The sequence below is a fragment of the Manis pentadactyla genome, chromosome X (genome assembly GCF_030020395.1).
Source record: "Manis pentadactyla isolate mManPen7 chromosome X, mManPen7.hap1, whole genome shotgun sequence".
Classification (NCBI taxonomy): Eukaryota; Metazoa; Chordata; class Mammalia; order Pholidota; family Manidae; genus Manis; species Manis pentadactyla.
The window spans coordinates 19,059,745-19,079,682 of NC_080038.1; the positions used below are offsets into that span (position 1 = coordinate 19,059,745).

General features: G+C 41.7%; 1 protein-coding gene across 3 annotated transcripts in view; it reads right to left on the reverse strand.

Moving 5' to 3' along the window:
- PCYT1B (phosphate cytidylyltransferase 1B, choline) overlaps positions 1-19,938 on the reverse strand; it is a 118,613-nt gene that overhangs the window by 79,405 nt on the left and 19,270 nt on the right. The window contains exon 1 of one of the 3 annotated variants that reach the window (XM_036912788.2): positions 13,189-13,442. The exons of the other annotated variants lie outside the window; for them this stretch is intronic. Within the exon in view, the coding sequence (XP_036768683.1) occupies positions 13,189-13,305 (117 nt within the window). The 5' untranslated portion in view covers positions 13,306-13,442. Of the gene's footprint in view, positions 1-13,188; positions 13,443-19,938 lie in introns of those variants that run through there. 3 annotated transcript variants of the gene reach the window in all.

Here is a 19,938-nt window from a genome sequence, read left to right on the forward strand (position 1 = left end):
CTAAGATGCGTTCCTTTGTCAGCAAATATATTTAGAAGACATATAGAAAACATTGCTGAAGACTGGAAGAAACAAGCATTAGAACAAATTATGCAGTGTGGGAGGTTTGCTATACAATTGGATGGAAGTACAGATATTTCTAACGTCTCAGCCTGAGGTATTTGCTAGATTCTACTTCAATAATAAACCCTCTTTTTCCCTGAGTCACTAAAGGAAAGATGTTCCAAAAAAGAAAGATTTTCCAAAGATGTTCCGAATAAGACTGATGGTGCAAAGTGGATGACTTCTTAAATAAAAACAGTATTTTACAGAAAAAACTGTGTTAAGTACTCCTACCAATGAGGTGATTGCTTTGCTCCTAGACCCCAATCTCCCTCCTATTTGAGAAATGCTTCTCTGTCTTCTTTTCATGACCCATCCTCTACTGACTCTCTAGATGTTGTTTCTCAGGGTTCCATCCTGGAAGTTTGAGAGGTAAAGTGGATTGATTTAACCAGCTTTTATACAGAAAAAGGCAGATACAAGGAGGATTCCAAGAGCTTTAATTATAGCTCTTCTATTTTTCTCTCCCTTAAAACCTGATAGGCTGCCTCATGGCCAGTTATTTTCTCGAATTTGCCCTAGAGCAGAATTATCCTGAGGCACTCTTGGTAGCTAACCAATTCCATCCACTTCCTTCTGAGTTTGGACACTGTGAGGCCAGGCCATTGTTAGAAAACACAAATAGACTGGGTGTGATAAGTTTTAATTCATAGATTACCTGACTAGGGCTGGACTCCTCCTAGAAATATGGCAAATTTAGGTCAAGGGCTTACCTACATGCTCTTTGGAACCTGGAAGGGCTGAGCACATTGAAGGTCTGTTCGCAGTCAAAAGTGTAACTCTGGGGAGGATCTGATACCATTCCTTAGAGTGGTATCTATTAGACCACCAGAATTGTTTAGAAATGGGAAATATGTTGTAGAGTGCACTCCCTCTCTGTTACTGTGGTCAGAATATCTTTAAACTTTGTATTAGTGAACAACGTAATACAGAAATGTGTGCATATCCTAAGTGCATGACTCCGTGAACTTTCACAAGCTGAACACACATAACATCCAGATCAAGTAACCAACTTGATCTGCACCACCCATCCTGCACCCCTTTCACTATCCTGCCTCTAACATCAGAGATAAGTTTGCCTACTTTTAAGATATTTAATAGAAATGGAATTGTGTAGTATATATTCTTTTGCGTCTGGCTTCTTTCATTCAATATTATGTTTGTGAGATCCATCATACTTTTGTAGGTAGTTGCAGTTTCTTCATTCTCACTGCTGTGTAGCATTACATTGTGTGAATACACTACAGTTATTTATCCATCCCACTTCTGCTGGGCATTTGGGTAGTTTCCAGCTTGGGGTTTTTATGAATGCTGCTAAGAACACGCTAACACTAGTTTTGGTGGCAATATGTGTCAATTTCCTAAGAGTAGAAGTGCTGGGTCAAAAGTATTTACTTTGAATTTCTAAATTTACTACAAAGAGCCTAGACATCTGATTTGTTTTCACTCCTGGTCCTGAAAGTGGAAAATGTGACATGGGAGAGTGAAATACAGCATTTCTCAAAGTGCATCCAAACACATCTTGCTTCCAAATCACCCATGAGTGAGAGCAGGTGACTCTCTGCTAATGTTGGAGAACTGTGTGTAGTGCAAACAGAGGGTGTGAGCAGTCAGACAAACTAATTTTAAATCCCAGCTCTATCAGTTAGCATTTGATCTTTGGGGAATTACTTCATCTTGGTTTCCTCATGTATAACATGGGGTGTAGTAATTCTTATTTCACAGGTCTGCCATCTGGTTAAATGAGATAGCATGCAGAAGGCAGTCAGCACAGTGCCTAACACAGAGTGCACTCTAAATCGTTGTTTCATTCCCCCACTTGCCCATGGAGACACATGAGTGAGTGACATCTCCAGCCTTGAACCCAGCCAAGAACAATTAGCTTACGACTAAACAATACAGAGATACAACAGAATTTATTATTATGTGACCGTGCCTACAGTCAACATTAGATACACTTGAGATGAAGCCCAGAAGCCTGCATGTACTAGGAACACGCTTTCAATGTCATTTGGTTGACAATGGGCCGTGCACGTCATTCTTGATGCTTCTATTAACTTATTATTGTTGTTGTCATTTTTATTAAATGTCCTTTTTAAATAGCCCTCAGCATCTTTTTGATTCTGTGTCAGGTTCAACGTGCATGAATTACTGAGTAGAAAACAAAAACACCAAGTCAAAGACTTTGGAGGGAGGGAAGAGATTATATGAAAATGAGTCCCGCTCACTGGCCTGGCCCTGTGTGGCCCTGCACATTATTACACAGGCGCGCACTACCAGGGTTTGCTGCTTTATTTTCTAATCACTGTGTTTTCAAGTGTGCCTTCAAGATTGTTGAGTGCTAAACTCTCTTTATCCCCAAGCAGGGTCAGCTTCCCCAGCCTCCCGTACAACCTGGTTCATGCTGAGATAAAGAGGAAGGTAGGAATGTTAAAACAATAATGCTATGGTTGGAGGCCAGCAACGGGTAATCAGATCCTAGCAAGGTAGAGGCTGTTACCTGGGAGATTATTGGAAGAAAATAGGCCTAGCTTGCAATGACTTAGCTTGCTCCTACCTTCCTTGCTTTCTCCTTTTCATCCTGCCCCCAGTGATCAGATAGAATAAATCTCCTATATTTATTTCACTGACGGGCACTGAGAAGCTTTGTGTGGGCATCAGCAAAAGACACAAGAATTTTAGGACCATGGCCTGACCCACTATTGGACTTTAACCCACAAAATTAAGCTTAGATGGATCGCACTGGTTAGAGAAGGCCCCTGTAGTTCAATGCCATAGTGCCATGCTTCAAAGAAAATGCAGTATCTCAAAATTCAGTATTATGAAATAAGTTTGCAGGCTATTGTTCACATTAAGGAGAGAGTCAACACAGGATTCTCTGAACTATGACTAGAACATTCAATATATGATTCAGAATACATTCAAACTTTCTGAAGAAGCATCTGAATAAAATGGAAGACAACAGAATGGTTTGTACAACACCAATATAAAGTTCCACAGTATTTTGTAAATAGCTATAAATTCATATTTAGCCAGTATGTCTTACTATAGATCACTCAACTTTTTACCCCAAATGGATAAAACCAAAAGGATGTGAGGAAGAGGGCAGCCCTGATTTTTGACAGAAGCATCAGGTCAAACAGAGCACACTGTGGGGAACCATGTTCCACAGCTATGGAAGCTGTAGGGTCTTGGAATTGGAAAAAAACAATCTATCCAAGCCATCATGGGTGACAGAATTGAGGTCCAGAGAGAAGTGATTTGCTTAAGCCCACACAATATTTCAATGGTAAAGCCAAGGTTGACATGAGACTGTGGGCCAGTCCAGTTCTCCCTGGAGCTCTAGATCTGAATCTACCTGGATCTTGGAGGTTGGTTGGCCTCTTTTCCCCAGAGGCCAAAAGGGAACAGATCCATTTCCTCTCATCACTATCATATCTCATCAGGCACCACTCAGTCTTTCCATCTTTCCCTACCCCTCAGCCTGGAGGCTCTAGAGAGGAAATACCCTGGGGCTGGACCTGACTTACCAGGCTATCCCATAAAAAATTATGCTCTGCACCCACCAGAACCAAGCCACCATGACTTTGTTTCCACCTTCACAGAGAAAACAGAAGCTATCAGATAAGAGAAGCTTTCAACCTTCAATGCCCTTCCCCTTGTAATTCATATTTATGTTGAAGTGCAAGTTGTTACCATCTTAAAAGAAAAACTAGCCTCTCTCAATTCTAAACCCTGATTTATCCGCCTTTGGGGTCTATATATTCTATCTGCTTCCCCTCTCTGGCAAGCTTCTACTTCCCCACCTCTTCAAGGCTACTCAATCTATTGCCATCTGGCCTCTGCTCCCACCACTTTTGACTGAAACATCACCACTGACCTCCTCTTCCTGGATCCTAAGGAGACCTTTTCCTTATTATCTCATTTGATCTCTCTGCTGTATTTGGTTCTATTGGACATTCCCTCTACATAACTAAAGCTGCTCTTGGTCTCCTGATATTTGAGAAATACCTCTCTGTCTTCATGATCCGTCCTCTACTGGCTCTTTAAATGGTGCTCCTCAGGTTTCTATCTTGGAAAGATTCTGGTATAAAGTAGAGTAATTTAACCAGATTTCATGTAGAGACAGGCAGATATATAAGGAGCCTTCTGATAGCTTTACTTAGAGCTCTTCCATTTTTCCCTTCCTAAGAACCTGATAGGATGGCTCAGGATCAGTTATTTTCTAGAATTACCCTATAGTAAGCTTATCCTGAGGCATTCTTGCTAGCTAACCATTTCCATCCACTTCCTTTTCAGTCCAGAAATTGTCTGACTCAGTTTCACTCCCTTCACTCTCATGACCTCAATTTCACTTCCATCTCCTCTGTGCCGATGTCTCCCAGATCTACATCTCCAGCTTGGAATTCTCTCCTGAGTTCCAAAACCAAACACTAACTAGACACCTCGAAATGGAAGTCCCCATGGTATCCCCAAACTGTTGTCCACATGCTCCCATGTCAGTGATGGCACCTACTCACTGGAGCCAGGAAACTGGGTTTTCCTTGACCCTTCCCGACCCTTGGACCCAGTTATCAGATCCTGAGGCCTTTCCCTTCTTAGTGTCTCCCATATCCAGCCAGTTCTCTCCTTCCCCACTGACCCACATATAAGTTCAAATTAATTAATTCTCATCTAGATTACTGCAACAGCCTCCTAATGAAAAGTGAACTAGGACAGCATAGAAAATATGAAGTGAAGGACAGTGATTTTTAGCTATGAGTAAATATAAGTATGTGTGTGCTAGGCAACATGAAATATACTTACCACTGCGGCTTCTCCGAATTCACCCTCCAGGGGTGGGGGCATTTAGTATAAATTTAGTATGAAGAATATAAAATACCTCGGGTTCTCCCACCGCCCCCGGGGCGGGTCGCAGCACCTCGGGCAGCAGGAGGAGTGGCAGTGGCCAGGTGGCCCGGCTGCGCGAAGGCTCTCGGTGCTCGGCGGCCCGCAGACACCCGGCACGCGCCCGCCCCCCCACCTCCACGAGGCCCCAGAGGAAGGTCAGCTCCAAAGAGGGCGCGGCGAAGAAGGAGCCCAAGGTTGGCTAGGTCATCAGCGAAACCTGCTCCTGCAAAAGTGGAAACGAAGCCAGAAAAGGCGGCAGGAATGGATAAAATCTTCAGACAAGAAAGTGCAAACAAAAGGGTAAAGGGGAGCAAAGGGAAAGCAAGCCGAAGTGGCTAGCCCAGAAGCTAAAAAGATTTATCCGCAGAAAACGGAGGAACTAAAAATGAGAGTCCAGCCTCTGATGAAGCAGGAGAGAAAGAAGCCAAGTCAGATTACTATCATATGCCATGTCTTATCAGTGGTCTCTGTCTCCCTACTTGTAAAATCCAGAGGAATACTTTTATCAACTATTTTGTAAATAGCAAGTTTTTTAGTAGCCCTAGAAACATTTTTAAGAAGGAGGGGATCCCACCTCAACCCATTTTTTAAGTGTAAATGCTTTTTTTTAAGAGGTGAAATCATTTTCTGGTTGTTTATTTTTTGGTACAACCAGAAAACAGTGGGGTATTGAATATGGAGGCTTTGATTGTCTTGGGTGTCAGCTTAACATTCCATAATGGGGGTAGTTTTTGTATCCTGTAATATAAACATAAACTAAATGGCAATTTGGAGTCACTTGTGCATTTAATATATCTTGAACATTTTGAATTACTTCTACTCCTGTGTTGTTTTTGGTAGGTTTCCTCAAGAAAACCACTCCTTGATCTTGGCTCTCCTGTCAGAATTGTGTGCACTCTGTAACATCTTTGGTCTTGGTAGTCCAATTTTCTTAGTAACTCTGTTAATGTGCTGTGAAAGATTGAAAATCTGCCTAAGTAGTGTATGTGATATTAGTGAAAGTTGTAAATTAGTGAAACTGATGTAACAGCATATCAATATTTGAAGATACGGTACTTGATATCCTATTAATGAAAACTTGCCTCCAAAGTTTAAGCTGGAAAGTCACTGGACTAGCTGTTGAGAAAAAAAATCACAATTACATGACTTTCTAGATATTTGGTATGTACGTTAAGAACTGTGTACAAATTGAAATGTCTGTGTACTGATCCTCAAATAAAATCTCAATTCTAAAAAAAAAGAATATAAAATACCTCATTAAGCATTTTTATATTGATGACACATTGAAATACTATTTTGGATATATCAGGTTAGATTAAATGTGTTATTAACATTAAGTTCATCTTTTCTAAAACTTTTTAAATGGTAGCTAATAGAAATTTTAAAATCTCACTGTATTTCTACTGGACTGTACTGCTCTAAAGGTGGAGTGTGCTGCTCACAGTGGGGGCTTAAGATCCCCTCACACACAGACTGATCTTCCCCCATGTCCAAAAATGTTTTGGGATCGGCACGTTGTATTTTTTCTTCAAATGCAGGGACTTGTCTCAACTTGGGGACCTGGTTAACGGAGTCCTTGCTACTGGGAAGCACTTGCACTCAATAGATAAAATACAGCTTAAAAGCTGTAGAAACTCCAATACATTAAAGTCAAATTTACAAAAAACCTCTCTCAAGGGATTTCAGCATTCTGGCATGCTTCACCATACCAAACTACTGCCTTCTGTGAAATGGAATCTTCAAGGGCAGGCACTGTGGATTACTTTTTTTTTTCCCTCTCCATAGCGCCTGGTGCATTGCTGGTACATGGAGTTGCTAACCAGCTGGCTAACTGTGGGTCCTGTTGGTAGGGGACTGAGTTTTCTCTCTAAAGCCGTACATCATTGAATAAATTCCCCTCACTGCCTGAAGGAGAACACATGCACCCTTTTTATTTCTCTATTCTCAGACACCAAAATAAAATAAAGAACCTACCTATCTTCTTAATTTAGGGGTTTATTTCCTCCATAAGGAGTTAGCATTAGATAAATGTGGGTGGGAGGAATAGTGAAAGAAAAAACTTAAAAGATAGAAGAAATGAACTCGAAATGGATCAAAGACCTGAATGTAAGTCATGGAACCATAAAACTCTTAGAAAAAAACATAAGTAAAACTCCTTTGAATATAAACATGAGTGACTTCTTCATGAACATATCTCCCCAGGCAAGGGAAACAAAAGCAAAAATGAACAAGTGGGACTATATCAAGCTGAAAAGCTTCTGTACAGCAAAAGACACCATCAGTAGAACAAAAAGGCATCCGAGAGTATGGGAGAATATATTCATAAATGACAGATCCGATAAAGGGTTGACATCCAAAATACATAAAGACCTCACACACCTCAACAAACAAAAAGCAAATAATCCAATTAAAAAATGGGCAGAGGATCTCAACAGACACTCCTCCAAAGAAGAAATTCAGATGGCCAACAGGCACATGAAAAGATGCTCCATATCACTAGTTATGAGAGAAATCCAAATTAAAACCACAATGAGATAGCACCTCACACCAGTAAGGATGGCTACCATCCAGAAGACAAACAACAACAAATGTTGGTGAGGTTGTGGAGAAAGGGGAACCCTCCTACACTGCTGGTGGGAATGTAAATTAGTTCAACCACTGTGGAAAGCAGTATGGAGGTTCCTCAAAAAGCTCAAAATAGACATATCATTTGACCCAGGAATTCCACTTCTAGGAATTTACCCTAAGAATGCAGCAGCCCAGTTTGAAAAAGACAGATGCACCCCTATGTTTATCGCAGCACTATTTACAATAGCCAAGAAATGGAAGCAACCTAAGTGTCCATCAGTAGATGAATGGATAAAGAAGATGTGGTACATATACACAATGAATACTATTCAGCCATAAGAAGAAAAATCCTACCATTTGCAACAACATGGATGGAGCTAGAGGGTATTATGCTCAGTGAAATATGCTAGGTGGAGAAAGACAAGTATCAAATGATTTCACTCATCTGTGGAGTATAAGAACAAAGAAAAAAAACTGAAGGAACAAAACAGCAGCAGACTCACAGAACCCAAGAATGGACTAACAGTTACCAAAGGGGAAGGGACTGGGGAGGATGGGTGGGAAGGGAGGGACAAGGGGGAAAAAGGGGGTATTACTATTAGCACACATAATGTAGGGGAAGCCACAGGGAAGGCAGTATAGCATAGAGAAGACAAGTAGTGATTCTATAGCATTTTACTATGCTGATGGACAGTGACTGTAATGGGGTATGTGGGGGGGACTTGATAATGGGGGGAATCTAGTAACCACAATGTTGCTCATATAATTGTATATTAATGATACCAAAATAAATACATACATACATACATTAAAAAAAATTTGGCAAGCCACTTTTGAAAAAATAAAAAAATAAAAAAAGAATGGAAGAAACAAATTCGTTGGTTCCATGCTCAATACATCTGACTATTATCAGTCTGCAAGAAATGGATGCTGCATTTGAACCGAGACCAGTAGGAAGATGTCTAATAATAACCTTGGGCAGAATTCCAGTTGACCACAGTAAATGCCCAAGGAAGCTCATGTTTGTTTATTTTCACCAACAAAGCACACTGTCTCACTTTAAAAATGTATGCTGCTGTAAGTGGCTAAATAGATGGTGACACTAGTCAAGGAAGCCACTGATGTCTCGGGAAATCTGGCCATCTTTCTGAGCACTAGCAGATGAGCATCCTACCTCCCAACTGACATAATGCGCCTTCTGCGAGACAGCAGTCTCTTGGCACTGCTCCACTTTGAAGTAAAGCCTGAAACGAACTCCTCCTAAGGTAGCATATCGAACCAGCCCTCTTTTATTTTCAAGGTCTTCTCAGTTGATCCGTGGTACATCCACCTTCATGGAAGTGACTACTGCAGGCTTAAAATTACAACTTCCTTCTAACAGTAGAATGCACTCCTAGAAAAACTTGACCAAGGTCATTAACCAAATCCTTAAGCAGACAGCTTTCAGGGTGGCTGGGTCTTGTTAGAAAGGGTTTATGCCAGCAGTAGACTCATAGACACTGAGAAGTGACTAATGGTTACTAAGGGAGAGGGTTGGATGGGGTGAGGGAAGGTTGAGGGGGATGAAGGGGTACAGTAAATCACAATTACAATGTAAGTTGGTCACAAGGACAGTAGTACAGCATGAAGAATATAGTCAATGATTCTGTAACATCTTTCTGCATCGATGGATAGTAACTGCACTAGAGGGGGTAAGGATTTAATAATGTGGGTAACTGTTGAACCACTGTGCTGTACATTTGAAACCAATAAAAGATTGTGTATTGATGATACTTCAATAAAAAGGCAGGGGGTGTTGCTTATGCAGCACCTCCTGGGCCCAGAGTCTTCATCTAGGCTTAGTCTGAGGGTTGGGGATAGATGAGGACCCTGGCCTTGCCTTCAAGGGGTCCTCATTCCCTCATTCTCCAGGAATTAGCTCTCTAAGGAGGTTGTTATATCATACTGCCCAAAACTACTCAATTTCTCTTCTCAACAGTAAAGTTTATGAGTCACCTTGCATCGTGTTTAAGCAAAGAAGGGAAAACAAGTCAAGGTTCAAGAGTAAACACTGTAACAATGGGAAGAGGAGCTCTCAGAAACATCCCAAACCTGAGTACCATGGTAAAGTAGTAAGGGTAAAAAGAATATATTCCTCTAAGATATAAGCTCTGCTATAAAACCAAGGTAACTTTCTGTTATTTCTTTGCTAATTTCTTTATCAGTGTTGTCTACTTCTATTTACTCTTCCCCTTTCTTACTTTTCCTTCCAATGAAAAAAAGGCAGGTGGAAAACTACAGGTATATCTTTCAGAAAAACTCCCCCTTGAACATAATTCCATTGAATCCTCAATATTCTTATCACTTTGCTACTTAAAAGGATCTAAAAAATAGATTGCTTTAAAGTCCTATTTATTTAGGTATGCCAGCTTCCCACTTCATTTTCTTGAAGGGCTATACCAAGCTCTGTATTAGAGATCAGAGACAGTGATGACAAGAGAGGTTTCTGCACAACATCCCCCTGGCAAACTTCAGTTTGCTCTCAGGGAGTTCACCTCTCTCTCCTTTCTGCCCCCACTGCACCTGATAACACATCTCTTAGCGCACTGTGACCTTATTAACCTACATGGAAACTGTTTTGTCAGTCTCTTCTAGAATTTCTAGATCACAAAGTACTTCATTGAGAGCTCAGAGTTCAGCACGTAGTAGGTACCCAGTCAACATGGGCTGAGTTAAACTGGACCAAAATAGACAATCTTCACTGTAAATAATATATAGATAAATACATGGAGACGCAGGAACACTGTACATACCTTCTCAAGTGCCATGCTAAATAGAGAACATAGTTCATTACAAAAAGGGCATTTTACACAGTTGCTCAGATTTAAATAAAATTAGTTTATTTACTGACAAAATGACATTCAGTGGCACTTGCTCACATTTTGGGGCTTGCAGTAAAGCTTTATGGCCTTTTATGCACCCAGAAGTTTCCTTTTCCATATCTCTAGGTAAAGTGAGAGTTACATATCTCTAGGTAAAGTGAGAACCACATTGGTAATTGCTATTTGGTTTTCTGAAATGATGTTTTGTCATTGAATCCTGCTTTCTCTAAACTATAAGATTTCAAGTTTAGTAATGGGTGGGAGAAGGAGCTTATCCTCTGAAGGAGAATCTCTCAAGTCTTTCATGCTCTTTTCCAAAGTTAGTTAAGCAATTCAGCAGCCACACCCTGCTAACTGTTGAGGCTGTGACCCATGCTTCATGTTGGGCAATATGCTTCAGTGCTGGTAGAATCACAGAATTTACATAATTTGACATATGAAGAGATTAGCAAAGTTAAAGATCAACAGAAACAACTAAAACCCTCCAAAAAAGAAATGCTAATTGAACATTTCCACTTGCCATTCACTCCCTTCATCAACAAACTTTGTTATTAAGTAGTTAACATGTGCCTAAGTTATTGAAGTAAAATCATTAGCAATGGGAAGTTGGGTGCTGAAGTATGAATCTAAATTTGGAATAAACCCCTACCATGATCAAAGTTTGCTGATGAAAGAAAAGGTGCTTCAGAAAATTTTGTAGTGGTTTACAAATGGTGGTGGCCCCTATTTAAACAGTGCAAATTCTCAGCAGACCATGATAATGACAGACACTATGGAAAATTTTTATCGAAGGTAGATCAAAACAATTACTTCAACAGTTCAACTTCTGTACATCCTTAACACAAACACACACTTTAGGCCAGAACTTTCAAAAGAGGTGGGAAGAGACTGTATCTCACTTATGAGTGTGTTGTAGGGTAAAGATCTTCCACTTTGTGGCTGTAAAGATCTGGGTTCAAATCCCAGCTCTACTCCTTCAAAGCAATGTGACTTGGGGAAGTCACTTACCCCCTCTGAACCTCATTTCCTTGTTTCTAAAACGGCAGGGAGGCGGAGGTGTAACACTTGCCAGATTTGCATGGTTCTTATGAGTTACCTCCAGGACCAGCTGTCACAAGTGAAAGTGGAAAGTACTTGAACTTTCTTCCTTCCCTTGATATCCTCTGCCCACCCTCTCAGGCAGAAGCAACCAAGGAGCAGAATAGCTAAAAGGCAAAAAGGAAGGAAAAGTGGGCTGGAGAGACTGAAATGAAACACAGACTGGAACCAGATGTTGCCTCTGTCTCCCCTGCCCTTTAGTTGTCAGGAAAGTGTGTGATGTAAACTTAAACATTGGGTTTAACTTTTAAAAATATATATTTGGGGTGATCTTTGTTACAGGCTTTTTAGTGCTCAATTTTTTTTTCTCAGAGCTATACCATGAGTTGTTGAGTGGCTCAAAGGAAAGCCTTGTAACAAACTTGCTGGCATGGTTTGTATCTCATGAGAACACATGTACTGTATTGTATATGTTGTTCAGTAAAGTGGCTTAAGTGATGGGGAGAAGTTAATATTAAAGTGCCCTAAGAAAATATATTTTTAAAACAGAAACGGTGAACAGAAGCCTACAATTCTCTAATATAACTTCCTTTGTTGTCATGTTTTAGGAAGTTGTCCTAGCCTCCTGCTTTTGAATCCTTATCAGTCCTTATAAAGAACTACAGTTCCACGATGGGCTGATGGGCCTTGGATTCAGTAAGTCCTCATTTTGGGAAATCACCGAAAATGCTCCATCACAAAATTCTTTTTTAAAAACCTCTTCCCAGGGTCAAACTCCACAGCCAATCAAAATATTGCACCTTTCAACTTGGGGGAAATCTCTAGAAAGATGATAGCTCTAACTAGTGTGTCACTTGGACTTGAGATTCCCAAGAGCTGTCTCCCCAGGTTCTTTCCACAAGACTTCAGGCCACAGACAGCCCACCACCCATTTGCATTCCTTAAAGATACATGCTGAGGTGTTGAGAACCATCTTCCACATCAACTTAAGGAATCGTGACCAGTGGCAGAGAAACTGATCAAATTTGGAAGACTAAGTCCAGAGGTGAAAGGAAGCTCTGAGTGCCCCATTTCCACACTATCATTATTAAAGTCATGCAGCTCCTTTCTAAGTAAATGTAGCTTCCCCAGATTTCCACTGCCAGGGGAGAAGCCCTTCTGCAGCAAACTCCAGAAATGTTTACAATTCATGTAAGATGCACGTTATTTCTAAATACATCGAGGGACTCTTTCACTTATTAATTTTGAAATTTTCAAACGAATGGGGAAGTTTTGCTTCCACGTCGTTTTCATTTTCCCAAAATTGCCATTAGGCACTAAAATTAGTTGAGGACCAAATCCTTCCCCAGCTAGAATGTAAAACTTAACAACGGACTCGTCCCGAGCTTTGCGAAGATAATACCATTTTTAAATTGCACTGTAGGGTTTTTATTTTCGGAGGAGAATACACCTAAGAGGAAAAAGGCCATCCCCTCCTCCCAAGACACAAAAACACAGCATAGCCCAAGCAGCCCGTTTCCGACCCAGCCAATACAATAATGCTTTGTAAGCTGAGAGCAGCGCCGGGTAGAGAAGCTAAGTATAAACAGCTGAGACGGATTAGGCGGTAGCTCTATTCTCATTTACATGAAAATCCTCCAAGCATCGTTTCCTTCGGGGGCTGCGGGCGCAGAAGGAACTCGTTTGTGCCATAGCCACGCATACATTTGAATCCTTTGTCTTTACTTACCAGTCGAGGCTGTGGGCAAGTGTGCTCTATTTCCTCCATGGTTTCTGAGGGAGGCTCATTGGAAAGGGATTTTGGGATACCTGTTTCTGACTCAGCATCAGTGGTGAGCACTGGCATGGCCAGTGAATGCTCCCTCCAGCTCTACACCCTCTGTGAGTCTCCTCCCAGGCAGAGAATGTTTTCTTTGTCACGTATTTTTCTCTTCTTTACCCACTCCCCCTTCTTCACCCCTTCTTTCTGCCTTCCCCGGGGAAGTAAGGAGGTTGCCCCCTGTCCCGCCCCACCCCGCCCTCTCCCCTCTTCTCCCCTCCTCTCCCTTCCTCGGAGAAGCCAGGAGGCAAGGCCTCAGTTTATCACTATAACAACCAGACGGCACAGAAGCCGCGCGCGCGGGGTGCTGTACCTCATTTGCATGGAGCCCGCTGGTTGGCTATTGTCATAGTACCACTCTGCCGGGGAGCGGCCCGGCCCCATTGGCTGGCTGGCCGTGCCCACGGGGCCCGAACTTGCTGCTTTGTTGCTTCTGCTTAATTCAGTCGCAAGGTGTGTGTCCATTCTCGCCACGGGACCTCGGCTGCACTACCCAGATAAGATAAAAACCACTTCCTGAGGGACCCAGGACGCCTCGAGAAAGAACATAATAGACCTCCACTACAAAAGGACCAGATCCCTGGCATGGGTGTTTGATGTGCAGTAGTCAGAATTTTGCCAAATTAGGAGTCACTCTGAAGACAAAGCCACTTCTGGGCCCAAACTGCCTGTGCCCACAATTACTAGCTGGCTTCGGAGGGCCTCTCCGGACATCCATTGTGGGCACCTGAGTGTTCACCCCCTTGACTGCAACAAGAGCCTGGCAGATCTCCTGAGGCCTGCTGGAGCCCTGGAGCCAACCCCTGGGGCTGCCCTGGAAGGAACCTTGAAGGAGGTAGATACACAAACCTCCTCCCACCTCTGCCTTCCCCAGTTGCTTCCTCCTTCTTTCCTGTGCCCAATGGAGTCTTATTGTTGCATGTCTTTCCATATACTACACCATACGCTGGTCTATTATTCCTCTGCTCCCATTTTTCCAGACTCGGGTGGCATTTTCTAAGCACCCTGCTCTCAGCCAAGTGCTCATGGCCTTCACAGAAATATCCCAGATGGGTTATTAAAGATGATGTGCCTTAATGTCTAAATCGTCCAGGAATATCCCCCATTTTAAGAGGGGCGTTCTGAAGACATATTCAAAGAAAAGAACTTATGTAATATTCATTTTAGTGAAATATCACACTTTTAGTAACATTAATAAAATCACAGTAATTGCTAGCATTTATTAAGCACAGGCACCGTGCTAAGTATTTTATTCAGATCTTGTTTAATCTCCACAAGAATCCAGAGAGTTATTATCCCATTTTCCAGGTGAGGAAATTTCAATTTACAATAATTGCTCAGGGCCTCACACTCATAAGCAGTGGAACTTGGATGGGAAGAATTGAGGGAGGTGGGTAGGATGCCATGGCTACTATAGTAGTAGAGAAAGCATCTAGGTAGGAGTCCTATTAAGCCAAGTCCCTGGGCTTCTAAATCTTTTATCTTAATCTGTAGCAGTGGTTTTCATCCAAGTGTGGCCCAGGACCAGCAGCTCCAACATGAGCATCACCTGGGAACTTGTTAGAAATGCTTTGAGAACTTTGAGAACCAGTAGCCCAAAGGATAAGATACAATTACCTGTCCTGTCTCACTCACAGAATTTGGGAGATCAAGTAAGATATCACATGAAAGCTCTTTGCAAATTAGAATGTGCTATACTAATGTAAGGGGGCATTATTTTGATTACTTCTCAATAATAAGCAAAGAGGGCTAGCCTTAGAAGAAGAATATGGATTCTGCAGCAGAGATTTACAGTTTGACAGGTATGGATCCTGCCACTTCAAATCAGAATGATGTCACTTGACATCGCTGTCATTACCTATGCTTGAGAAAGGACTCCAGGGATGCAAGAATTCCAGCAACGCTTGGATCATCTGAAAAGGGGCCTCCCTACCCACTTCCTACCCTTTCCTTCCTCCTGTGTCTGGCCTCCTGCAAACACAAAACACCTCAAGCTGCAAGTTTAGCTCTACCAAGCCCTTCAACCTGGAAGAGCCAAGCCCTCCAATACATTTAGGAGCCCCTTTTGCGCCCATGCTAGGTGGTATGGGAGTCAGATTGTTCACCTAATCTCAGCATTCTGTTTGCCTTACACCAGTGGTTCTCAAAGTGTGGTCCTCAAAAGAGCAGCTTCAGCAGCCCTGGGAACTTGTCAGAAATTCTCATTCCTCACCCCAGCCCTACTGAATGAGAAACTCAGTAGTGGACATCAGGGATGTTTTAATGAAACCACGAGGTTTTGGAGGCATTCTGCCACATGCTCAAGTTTGAGAACCACTACCTAGAGCTGCATGATCCTATTAGAAAGCACAGAATACCCTACTCCCCATTGTGTTCTGGGCCATTGGGCTACTGGCTTGGTTCCTAATCAGTCCTCTAATTCCCTTTTTAGAATGGGAGGCTCACCTGTTCCCCTATCCATTTAGCAGAGTCATGATGCCTAGTAGGACCCTTGGGAAACCCTCTTGCCCAAGAACCAGACCACAACCTTATGCCCCAAGCCTTTTCTGTCTCAAAGTGGGCAGATGCCCCTCTCCTTCCCTCTCATCCTCCTCCAACCCACCGAACCAAGGTACTGTCTCTGCCTAGGATGAGTATCTTCCCTGTGTCACCCAAGTCAGACCCATAGCTGTCAGGTGCCACTTTGTGCTGAAGCCAAGTCACACCTGACACACATTCAGCTCAAGTCCCTGCACCTCGCAATTCAGACTTCTAACTGCCCCGAGGATCAGCTCCATAACTAATTCCATTCCCACTAATCCTACTTCAGTCTTTTCTTAGCTTCTTTGTGCCCCTCTCCCCACAGCCCAGGGGTTGAATCTCAGTATTTCTTACTGTCCTAACAGGCTGAAATAGACTCATTCAGGTACCACTCTGAGAGGGGTCCTCACCAGATCCACCCATGCCAGTACCAGAGTCTTGGCTGCTTTTGCAATTCAAGAACTTCTTAATGCCTGAATGGGTGATTTTAACTTGGGGGTTTTGTAATGCTATGAAGATGATTAGCTAAGAATGACTAGTTTATTCTATACTATGGAATTAAATATTCCATAGACCACTAGGAGTTAGGTTGGGGGGAAGGGGATGACTATAAAGGGGATGTTCCCTCTCCTGATTATGGTAGTCGTGTAATGGTTACACAAAATCTATACACTTGTTAACACTTTTTAAAACTCCATGGAGGACATTTGTCAGTACAGGCTAACAGCCTTTGGAATGTTCATATCCTTTGACCCAAGGATTCTCCTTGGGAATTTGTCCCCACGGAACTAATCAGAGAAGCACACAAATAATTACATACAAAGGCACTTAATACAGAATTACTTATAAAAGGCCCAAAAAAGATACCATTTACAGCAAAAGGAGAAATGGTTAAAATAAAATGCATTCCTATAACAGAGTTATATAAACATTCCTATGAACAGAGTTACTGACATTAAGAGTCATATTTTTGAAGAAATTCTAATATTATGGGAACATGTTAACATTATGTCAGGTGAGAAAAGCAGGCCACGAAATATGATTCCAAAAACGATCCCAATTATGGAACATGTACATGTCTAGAAAAAAGTACTGGAGGGAAATACACCAAGATTTACACAGCTTTAAACTGTGGGATTATGGGGAGGTTTTGTTTTCTTTTTTCTATTTTCTTGTATATAAGAAGTATTTTAGAATGAGAATGTTATCCTCATAGAAAAAAAAAAATGAGCATTACCCCTCCGCCCCAAAGACATCAGGGGCTGGGCATGGGGTCAGGGTGCAGGGACTCAGTGGGTGCAAGCTGAGGGACAAAGCTGAGGGAGCCCTGTCTCCAGTTAGCAGAAGCAGAGGAAAACTGTTGGAGGCTGGTTGTTCAAGGAACATTTGAGACCAAGCTACTGAACCTTGTCTCTTCTGCAGGTGAGGCATGGCTCAGTGAGAACTTGTCAGATCAGCTCTGCCCCTCATAAGCACCATTAGCTTTTTTTACATTTATCAAGCACCGCTTACATTCTTAGCTTTTCTCTGGGTACTTACGCGGGCTACTTGTAATCCCCGCAACACCTGATCAGATAGGGATAATTGCAGATGAGGAAACTGAGCCATAGAGAGCTTCACATGGGCTTGGAAGAGACCTACAAATGATATCATCCTTCCCACAAGTGGTTTTCACTTCAATAACATCAAATTGTTGAAAATAGTATTCCCAAAAATCTGCAGGGAAGAACTAAAATAATCTCTTTGGAGCAGGAGCCACGGGAGCCCTGCCAGATCCCCTCAGGCCTTACAATTGTCGTCAGCACCTGGCCCACTGCCAGTTGCCAGCACCTGCATCTCGCTGCCTGTGGGCTTTCTCTGGCCATCCAAAACCCCTGTCCACTGCCCCCAACACCGCTGAAAGGCAGGGCTGAGGGGCCAGAAAATTAACAGCCCACACCCCCAAGAGCTCTCAGCCAGTGGTTGACAGGAGTGAAGGTACAAGTAGCCCAGGACTCTCAGCCTCTCGAGTGGAATCATCCCCGGTCGCAGCTCATTCCCTGACCCCCAGAGCTCCCCAGTGGGACTAAGTAAATTCCAATTGCCACTGTAGTAGCTGGCTTGACAGTTCGCCCTGTGTTGGCTGCCTTCCTTTCCCTGTCTCACTTGCCCACACTGCTGTGGGTGTTTTCTGGGCTCACCTCCCGAAGAAACTCCTTGAACTTGAATTGTTGTCTTGGGGTCGGCTTCTGGGGGATCTTCAACAAGACACTATTTCAGTGCTCCGCCATAAAGTTCTAATATCTGTTTCTTATGGCAAAATACCTTTCATAGCCTCATCACATGTGGGTAAAAATGAGTCATAACATCGTATATAAATATCTGGTAGCCTACTTTTTTTAAAGGTGGGCATAATATTTAAGCTTTCTCTTCTTAATAAATACCTTCCTCTTTCCTTTTACTTTACAATCCTTAACCTAGTCATGCTGCTAGACATTTTATATCCATTGTATACAAATGTTAGGTCAACCAATTCTGAACATTTTAAAGCATCACCTACAGTTTGCATGCCCCTACATATATTATATGGGTCTTAATATTCGTCAAAAAGGTCGTATGTTCAAACCTCCTTCATTCCAAATCCTTCCCTCTCACCATCACTCTTGCCTTCACTATTTCTCCCATATTTCCTTTTTCTTTTTCATTCCTCTTTTTCTCAGTTACCAACTAAGGGATGAAGAAAACAAAGTTAAGCTGATAGAATTTAAGGCCTCCCAGAAATGTTTTTTACCTTCTGTGGAATTTTGTTACTTTCATGGCTCTGTTTTGAGCCACTCCCCAGTTTCCCATATGTGGCTTCATGGGTTGGACCTAAAACCTGACATAGTCCAGAAAAAATTCCATCATAATAAATAACGAAATCCACGTATACATCCTTCTTACCTACTCCAGCAATATCATGGTAATAAACATTTTTTTTTTCAGCATAAAGAATTTCACCCCTCATTTGGTGCTCTTACACACTGAATTGCATCATAATAACACTCTGGCACAGAAATAAACACAAACGTATCACCAGATTCACCAGTGGATCAAGAGCAAGGCAGATACAGGCCCATGACCTATAAAGGCTATTAGGGGAAAAAATAATGGTCAGACATAAAAAGTAGTCAGAGCCTCAAGACTTATTTTTTTGAAAAAAATCAAGAAGATAGAATGAAAGTGCTTATTTTATTCTTAACATGGATTTTCTTCTTTTTCCTGCTTCTATAGTAACCAAAAAAGAATTGACTTTCACTTATTCATTTCACCACAATTTATTGAGTCTGAGCAGCTTTAAGATGCTAGGGATCAACTGCACAGACCCAATATGACAAACCTACTGATGAACGAAATTGCCACTAACAAAATGTCATCTTACATCTCATATTTAAAAGAAGGAAATATTTGACGTAAGTCAGATTGATGATCAGTAAGGAGCTCCAGTTTTTAGCAGCCAGACACACCATACCATGATGGTTATGCCTGTATTTGAGATAGTCCTAAAAGAGAGAAGTCGTTTTTATCAAAATGAGATGTATTTATCGAAATGCTGTATGAAATCAGTTGCAAATATGATAGGTTTTGTTTTGCTAAAGCAAAAGATATGATAACAGCTTTTTTCTGCATAAATTAAAGTTGCCCTTAGCTGGAATAAATCATTCTTATTGACATTACCAGCTGTGTAGTCAGTAAAGGATTATTGTTGCTATTACTTCATGGTATTTATAAACACTTTTATTTTCTAAGTGCTTTACAATCACTTATTGTCTAATTAATATCTAATCATCTGTTTACAAGTAATAATCACACATGTAGTGCAGTTTAATCAAAACTCTAAATGCAGCCGCCATCACACTCAAGAATGTTGTGTATATTTTGGTCCCTCCCTGATGGGGTTTGGGTCCAGACATATGGCTGAAACAGATAATACAACAGAAAGAAAAAATAAAGATTCCTCACATGTATGTGAGCATAATTTGGATTCACACCTTTTGCGTGCCAAATATAATATCTGAATGTCAGTGGATAAGAATAAAGGTAATTTTCAACACTTAATGGCTTAATTACACAGACACATAAAATTTTTAATTTAAGCCACAAAATTGGATGATAGTTTAT